We start from the raw sequence: 9366 nt of genomic DNA on the forward strand, positions 1-9366 counted from the left end.
TGGACGTGTGAAAGTGTCCTTTTCCTGCATGTAGATAAACATAGGTAGAGTGTGTGTGTGAGAGCATATATGAGAGGTGTGTATGTGAGTGTGTGTGTGTGTGCGCATGTGTGTGTGTGTGTGAGAGAGAGAGCATATGATGAGTGTGTGCGCATGTGTGTGTGTGTCAGAATCAATCGTACCGGGACTGCAGATGTTCCAGTTGGACCTGGAGGTTCTCTGACTGCTCCACCTGCTCATCCAGAGACCGCTGTAGCTTCCTGGTCTGATTATGGGCCTCATCCAGCTGAGAGGGAGGGAGGGAGGGAGGGAGGGAGGGAGGGAGGGAGGGAGGGAGGGAGGGAGGGAGGGAGGGAGGGAGGGAGGGAGGGAGGGAGGGAGGGAGGGAGAAATCGGTCATTGCAAATCAAAGTTACACCAGACTACAATCAGTATTCTGAAATGAATACTTTGGATCAAAATCCTAGATACCCAACACAAGCACTTACTGACAGTATGTACAGTATGTGTACAGTATCTACTGTATCTACACTGCCCTCTGTAATTGTTGGGACAGTGAAGCATGTTTTCTTCTTTTGGCTCTATACTCCAAAAGTTTGTATTTAAAATCAAACAATGACTATGAGGTTAAGGTGCCGACTGTCAGATTTAACTTGAGGGTATTTCCATCCACATCGGGTATAACTGCTTAGAAATGACAGCACTTGTTGTACCTATTCCCCCCATTTAAGGGGAGCAAAAGTATTGGGACAAATTCACTTATATTTGTATTAAAGTAGCAAAAAGTGAAGTATTTGGTCCCATATTCATGGCACGCAATGACCACATCAAGCTTGTGACTCTACCAACTCTTGTTTGTTTAGGTTGTGTGTCAGATTATTTTGTGCCCAAAATAAATGAATGGTAAATAATGTATTGTGTCATTTTGGAGTCACTTTGATTGTCAATAAGAATATCATGTTTCTGAACACGTCTACATGAATACAGATAATCCTGAATGAATCTCGAATAATGACGAGTGAGAAAGTTACAGACGCATAAATATCCCCCCCCCCCCCCCCTCCAAGAAATGCTAACCTCTCGCCATTAGAGTAACAGGGGAGGTTGTGTGGGTCTATAACTTTCTCACTCATCATTATTCATGATTCATTCAGAATTATCTGTCATCATGGTGGCATCCACATTCATGTAGAAGTGCTATCCATATGGGATCAAATACTTCACTTTTTACTACTTGAATACACATAAGTGAATTGATCCCAGTACTTTTTCTCCCCTAAAATGGGAGGACGATGTACAGAAAGTGCAGTAATTTCTAAACGGTTCAACAGATATGGATGAAAATACCCTCAAATTAAAGCCGACAGTCTGAACCTTAACCTCAAATTAACCAAATGCTTAATTGTCCCAATATTTACATAGGGAACTGTATATGTATCCATGTATAAGTGAATGTGGTGTGTGTTGGTGCTCACCTCGTCCTCCGCCTGACCCAGTTCTTTCTTCAGCTCCTCCACCCTCAGCCTCAGCTTCTTCACCTCTGTCTCATGCTGCTCCACCTTCCGGTTGGCATGGGCCAGCTCGGCCATCTTGTCCTGGTACTGCTTCTTCACCTTGGAGTGGATGTGGCGCATGTCTGCCAACTCCTGAGTAGCAGAGGGGTCAGGGTCAGTCCGCTAGTCTGTTAGAGTGGATTTAAATCGGGCCTCGGGCCCGTTAAGTACCGGCGCTTATATGTCAATTTCAGTTTCAAGCATGACGGATGGGTGTCGGATGCCGTTGGGTCAAATGAGAGTACATTCCCGAGTAGCAGATACTCCAAGAGATTCCTTGTGAGTTGAGTGAGTTTCTCTGGTCTTTGTTCTGCTAGACATCATTGCTACTGTTCGTTAGAGCATTGAGGAACTGATCAATAAGCAGGAGCACCCTTAACACATTCACGCGATAGAGAAGTACGGATTCCCATTGAAAGTAGACATACTGTGCCAGGAAAAGCTTGTGCCGAGCTGAATGCTTACAAACCATTACCCGTACAGCGAGAATAAAGAACACGAAGAAAACATAAAGGAAGCCTTGAAACACTTGACCTGGACTGACCCCCTGGACTGACCCCCTGGACTGACCCCCTGGACTGACCCCCTGGACTGACCACCTGCACTTGACTCTTCACACCTTAGCACAGATGCACTCACTTACGCACACATCCACACACACACACACGCACACACACACACACACACACCACAACTGCTGCTACCAGTCTCTTATTATGATTGCTAAATACAGGACAGTTTAAACACTTGCCCCCCAATCCCCCCTTCCTCAAAATGCGTGTAAATATTGCACTATAAATCGTGCCTTCCTGTATTATATTTACCGTTACGCCAAAACGTTGATTCTATTCTACTGAGCCATTTACTTTATGTTCGTATTCTTATCTTTTATTATTTCTTATGGTTGTTGTCAAAAACTAGAGACTTGAAAAGACAACCACAGAGAAAACCCTGCTCACAGATCTCAGATGAGTCGAGCATGTTTCTCATTTCTCTGCTTTGCATTGAACAGTCAGAGTGCAGTCTTGACTTAACCCCCACTGTCATCACTCCCATCAGTTGAGTTCTCCTGAGGATTATCCTGTATGATCAGGGCAGAACAGCATGCACTACTGTTTTACAAGGCCAGCGAAATCAAACAGGAGTGAGGGAGGGAGACAAGGACGGGAGGAAGAGACTGAGAGAGCGGAGAGTGGAGCGAGAGAGAGAGAGAGAGGAGGAGGAGGGAGGGCATTGGTATTCCCTAGCTGCATAGCCAAGCACTCAAGCAGCCCTGGCTAGATGAGCGGTCCTATTGAAGCAGACGGTCCATGGTATTGATTCAGTGCTCCAGCCCTCCACTTAACAGGAAGGGAAAAAATACCACTTCAAAAAAACACAACAACAAAGGGAGGAAGTTGAGGTTTGCAGTTGAGGTGATAAACTGTGTAAGCAATGCCTCAGTCCGCCACTGGCAGTGTGATATGCCTACTACGTATGCCCAAATCGATGTGGGGCCAAGTCAGAAAATAACTTCCCAAAACGTATTATTTTCTACATCTAAGAATTATTGACACCTTTAAATCAAAATGACAATCCGCCGACACGTTCGTAAACACAAGCCCTCACTACCATAGTCAAAAACCTCTCTAATACGGCTGGCCCAATCAGAAAGAAAATAGATTGGACAAAATTTCAAAACGTGTATTTTTTCCATATATAGACACATCCTACAGAATGTGTTTTATTTAAATCAACTTTATGCACTGAGCTTGTCTGGCGTTTTAAGAGCACTGTTTGATGAAATAATTAAGACACACGGATGTCTAGAGGGAGTCTGACCGCAATGATTGGGCCTGCGCTCAGACTTGCTGTGCTGTGTTACAAAAAAAAAAGACAGCACGTTGTCTCTCTCTCCTCCCTGCTGCAGCAACCACCACAGAACATCAACAGTCTTTACATTCCCTATTCCCTCAACCCTCTTTATGTGACACGTGTATGCATCGCATGCATGTGACCAATAGGGCCTGACGTATAGCATAACATAATAATCACATGAATAATTTGGTTATAACAAACTCTGAACACCGTAACACGTGACAGCAAAATGGATGCAGAGGACATGACAAATAAACCAGAAACGGGGGGGGGGGGGGGGGGTTGGTTGCTCAGGATGTAAAGAGGAAGTCAGATGTGTGGAATAAACTGGTTGTGGAAAAATCAGACATGTCTTTTTTTTGCTACTGCTCGACTAAAGACATCTTGGTCGACCAACAGTCTATCGACTAAACAATCGACCAGTCGAAGAAATGGGGTCAGCCCTACTCTCTAACCACACCGTCACAGACAAATCGTATAGATAGAACCAGAGAAGTGGAAAATTGGAATAGTCAGGGAGACCATGGACGTCCAACAGGGGAAATACGTCCATTGCCATCCCATTGGTCTCAGCGGGCCCATTGAGTCCTTGATTAAAGGTGAATTATTGATGTGTTTCTGTGGCTTTCGTGTGTTCTGTCAGGCTGGATATGGCTCCCACAGTGACTGCCACCTGGTCTGTACACTAGCTCACACACAGAGGCACACAGCCAGGTTAGAGTGACAAGAGAGAGAGGCTGTGCTGTGTACAGGAGAAGAGAGCGAAAGAGAGAAAGAGAGAGACAGAGAGAGTGGGAGAGAGAGAGACAGAGACAGAGAGAGTGAGACAGAGAGAGAGAGAGAGAGAGAGAGAGAGAGAGAGAGAGAGAGAGAGAGAGAGAGAGAGATTAGAGGTTCATGAATAATTCAAAATGATAATCAAGTGTCCAGACTGTGTGAAAACACATGCATGATGTGGCTCCCACAACTCCCAGTACTGCCAAGACTGGTTGAGGGGATACACACACACACACACACACACACACACACACACACACACACACACCTTGAATCCCCAGACCACCTGGAAAGAAATGTTCCATGATGCTTGACTCTTTGTTTCTAGATCACATGGTCTACTTCAACAGCCTCTGGGAGTCCCAGTAGAAAAGACATTTAACCCGGGGAGCATGACTACCAAGACTCGAGGATGACTTGCTATTGTATGTATGTTATTTACTTTCTTTTAATTTTTTTACTGATTGTCGTTGCGTTGACAATCTTGCTCATTTTTTTACGATGTTAATAGTGTTAATGAATCATTCCATTTCCAAAGTACGTTTTGGCAATATGTACATTCTTGTCTCATGCTAATTAAGCAAATTGAAATGAAAATGGATTACTATTGTACAGCATGTAGAACAGCACTATCTGGCCCGGAGACTGTGTGTGTGGTGACAGTGGAGGAGCTGTAAAGGGGCAGATGATTTTTACGATACAATATCAAGGTGTTCGAAATGAACAATGTAATCACAAAACCCTGATCCCCAAAACTGCATTTGGTGTACTGTAGCCTAAATAATAATAAAACAACCATTGTATCTTTTATCAAACTAAAAGGACTAGGCTTGTTTGTAGCAGGGGTCGTACAGTGGTAACATTAGTAGTAGATGGTGTACTTTGTGGTATCATTAGTAGTAGATGGTGTACTTTGTGGTAACATTAGTAGTAGATGGTGTACTTTGTGGTAACATTAGTAGTAGATGGTGTACTTTGAGCAGGAAATCCCCGGTCATATATGACCTCATTAAGCAGATAATTGTTTGGTTGATTGATGTGAGATGTGACAGGGGTTAAGTGGAAGGGGGTCGTACAGTCTGGATTGATACTATATACATAGAGGCACACAACGACAGACAGGGGGAATGCCCTCATCAAGTGCCTAGTTTAGACAAAGGAAGAGAGGGAGGGAAACACAGGGGAATTTTAAAAAATAATAATTTTGATTTCACCTTTATTTAACCAGGTAGGCTAGTTGAGAACAAGTTCTCATTTACAACTGCGACCTGGCCAAGATAAAGCAAAGCACAAACAACAACACAGAGTTAAACATGGAATAAACAAACATACAGTCAATAACACAATAGAAAAAAAGTCTATATACAGTGTGTGCAAATGGTGTGAGGAGGTAAGGCAATAAATAGGCCATAGTAGCGAAGTAATTACAATTTATCAAATTAACACTGGAGTTATAGATGTGCAGATGATGATGTGCAACTAGAAATACTGGGGTGTAAAAGAGCAAAAAAGTAAATAAAAACAATATGGGGATGAGGTAGGTAGATTGGATGGGCTATTTACAGATGGGCTGTGTACAGCTGCAGCGATCGGTTAGTTGCTCAGATAGCTGATGTTTAAAGATAGTGAGGGAGATATAAGTCACCAACTTCAGCGATTTTTGCTATTCGTTCCAGTCCTTGGCAGCAGAGAACTGGAAGGAAAGGCGGCTAAAGCAGGTGTTGGCTTTGAGGATGACCAGTGAGATATACCTGCTGGAGCGTGGGGGTGTTGTTATCGTGACCAGTGAACTGAGATAAGGAGCTTTACCTAGCAAAGACTTATAGATGACATTGAGCCAGTGGGTTTGGCGACGGATATGTAGCGAGGTCCAGCCGACGAGAGCATAGAGGTCGCAGTGGTGGGTGGTATATGGGGCTTTGGTGACAAAACGGATGGCACTGTGATAGACTGCATCCAGTTTGCTGATGTGTTGGAGGCTATTTTGTAAATGACGTCGCCGAAGTCGAGGATCGGTAGGATAGTCCGTTTTACGAGGGTATGTTTTGTCGGCGTGAGTGAAGGAGTCTTTGTTGCGAAATAGGAGGCGATTCTAGATTCAACTTCGGATTGGAGATGTTTAACATGAGTCTGGAAGGAGAGATGTGGGAAAAAGAGGGAGGAGAGTGGCACGGGAGGGGTTTGCGAGTGTGAATAAACGAGACAGAGGTGAAGACGAAGAGCAACCGGGATTTTCCAAAAGAAAAAGCGTCATGAAAAAGAGGAAGAACTGGAAGAAGGAAAAGATGACCCTGTGATGTCCAAGAGAAGAAAAAGAGAACGTGTGACATCACTGCATCACGTTATCTGACAAAGAACCACTTCAGAGTTTGGAACTTTGAAGTCAGTGAGATGCAGCGGAATCAGACAGCATTCTCTACTGTTGGATCGAAGGTTTCCCTCAGCTGTAATGTGGGTCTGAGTGTCCTCTGCGAAGGGACCGCTTCGATAAAGAGAGGAGGGGCGAGTCGCCGGGCTAAGAGCTGAGTCTACATAAAACATGAGGGAGAGACTGATGAATGATCTATGATGATGAAGGTACTCGCTGGAGGTGAGAGACGGAGATTATGCACTCAAACTGATTCACAGACACACTGCCGGGAGCGCGTGTGAATGTCTGCACGCACACACGCCTACGCACACACACTGCAGGAATCCTGTCCAAAAAGCACATCAAATGTAACACACAGATGAAGAGCCACATAATGACACATGTAGGAAGCACCCTTACAGACATTTTTCACACCAAGCTTGACAGAAACAGACATGAGCAGTAAGACACCCAGCCCCATAGCCAATCAGTAAATAAATAAAGGGAGGTTGGAGGGAGCGAGATAAAGAGGGGCGTCACGCAAGGCTAGCTGTTTAAATGTTTCTCCGTGACTGGCTCCAAGACCCTGAAATGTGTCATAACATCCGCTTCACTGCACTGAAACAAAGACACACACTACACAAAATACACTACACACTCTAGTCAAAGTGACCACACATGCTAGCATTAACGTGAAGACACAACGCACAAAATTACCCAACACGTAGCGAACCAGCCAAGACGGAGAAAGATTCAAAAGCTATATGCACACAGACATTCTTCACACGTGATCTCTTCCACCCACACTCCCGTCTCCCCTCCTCCTCTGCCATTAGCATATTTTCATACATGTATTGACACCCACACACACAGATGCATAGCCAAGACAGAGATAGACAGCGCATAGGCCTACACACACACACACACACACACACACACACACACACACACACGAGAAATCTCGCTTACACACTATATTTTACCCTAATAGTTTTATCATATGTAATATAGTATTCATTTAGACCCACATACTGCACACCCACCCAATCCACACACACACACACAGACACACAGGCACACATACACACCACACACTGGATAGTAGAATTGGGTTGATTATGAGGCTGCCTGAGGGAACGGAGCCTATTGCTATGCTCCAGCACGATTGGTCAGGATTAGATCAAATCTATGGAGATGGGAGAGGGGGAGGGAGAGAGAAGATGGGGACAGAGTGATTCATCAATGGGAAACTGGGGGCACTGGGGTGGTAATGGTTCCACAGTCAGCTAACAGCTCCATAAGCCTATCTCTACTGAGGTAGGTGTGTGATTCACAGTGGCCCCCTAGAGGAACCAAAGAGCTGCCAGGGGGAGCACCTATCCCCCCCAGGCTACACCTCCGCCAGACAGCCTGCTCCCACAGTTCCCCCGGGGTGTGTTCAGCAAGACACAACATTTTGGAACCGTCGACAATGTTTGGCAACTGAACGTGTCCTTGGGTACTGTCTATACCTGCCATTCTACAGACGGATCCAACTGGGCTGGTTGAATACGGTCTTAAAGGCTAGACAGATTAAACCAGTCTGCCCTGGACCATACCGACCACAGTTTAAAATTCAGTTTGCAGGCTGCAATATCCATAATTAAATAACTGTAATATTTTCAAGGCAAACACTTAGTCATAATATAGCTGAAGTTCTCCCTCTGCCTAGGATGTAGAGACTCCCTATAGGCGATAATAAACACACACACAGCTCCAAGTAGACCTGGCCCCGACCCGGGTTGCCCCTATGCAGGGTAGCAGAGCCCAACTGCAGTAATTGAGGGAGCAGGTGCATGGCCTTGGGGTCACCACCTGCAACTGCTGGAGTTCATCTCCCCACGCACCTGGCAACGAAGCAAACTCATTACCCTGGCCACTCCCCGGCCCTGCGACACCTGCCCCAGCCGCCCGCTCCTTGGCCTATCCTCACATTCCTCTCCTGCTTCTCTCTTCCATACTGGTGCTACTCCTCACCATCCTTAAAGTGTTTCACTTCTCTACAATACCACTGCTCTGCTCTCTTCCACATCCATACCACTATGATTGCCCCCTTCCATATAAACACGTTTTCCTCTAACCTTCATTTCACCTCTCCTTTCCCTCTTGTCCTGTTCCCCGCCTCCCTTTCTCATAAAGATATTTTGCTGACCCTCGCCCTGTAATGTACTTCTCTCATCCTCCTCTCCTCCCCCTCTCTCCTCATAGCTGAGAATAAATGTCAGGTTAAAAAAAGAGCTCCTTAACGAGGGGAAGGAAGGTAGGTCTGTCCTGTCAGAGCACACATCAGGGCAAATGTTCCTCTTTTGCTCTCTCTCTCTTTTGATCTCTCTCTCTCTCTCTCTCTCTTTTGCTCTCTCTCTCTCTCTCTCTTGCTCTATCTCTCTCTCTCTCTTTTGCTCTCTCTCTCTCTTTTGCTCTCTCTCTCTCTTTTGCTCTCTCTCTCTCTCTTTTGCCCTCTCTCTCTCTCTTTTGCCCTCTCTCTCTCTCTTTTGCCCTCTCTCTCTCTCTCTCTCTCTCTCTCTCTCTCTCACTCTATCACCCCCCTACTCTCTCTGTCACACACACACACGCACACACACGTTTATCTCAGTCCTCCAGCCTGAAAAGCATGTTCCCTCAAATAACCTCAGTTTCTGGTATCAGTAAAATCCCTTCCTCTCTGATTCCCTCTCTGCTTCTCCTGCTCACAAATAGTATAGCAGTTCTATTTGCCCTTCACACACACAGGAACACATAACACACACACAGACAAACACCCCCCTCTACAATCTCCTGTACCTGTTCTGT

The 9366-nt window shown here is 45.4% G+C and overlaps 1 protein-coding gene across 1 annotated transcript in view; it reads right to left on the reverse strand.

The window, feature by feature from the left end:
• Positions 1 to 9366, reverse strand: part of LOC139384699 (coiled-coil domain-containing protein 102A-like) — a 70439-nt gene that overhangs the window by 13059 nt on the left and 48014 nt on the right. Inside the window, exons 7-8 of the mRNA XM_071129529.1 lie at positions 1476 to 1646; positions 183 to 286 (exon numbers count right to left, since the gene is read on the reverse strand). Coding sequence (XP_070985630.1) covers positions 183 to 286; positions 1476 to 1646 — 275 coding nt within the window. The remainder of the gene's footprint in view (positions 1 to 182; positions 287 to 1475; positions 1647 to 9366) is intronic.

This window comes from Oncorhynchus clarkii, chromosome 26, assembly GCF_045791955.1.
Source record: "Oncorhynchus clarkii lewisi isolate Uvic-CL-2024 chromosome 26, UVic_Ocla_1.0, whole genome shotgun sequence".
In the NCBI taxonomy this organism is placed as follows: Eukaryota; Metazoa; Chordata; class Actinopteri; order Salmoniformes; family Salmonidae; genus Oncorhynchus; species Oncorhynchus clarkii.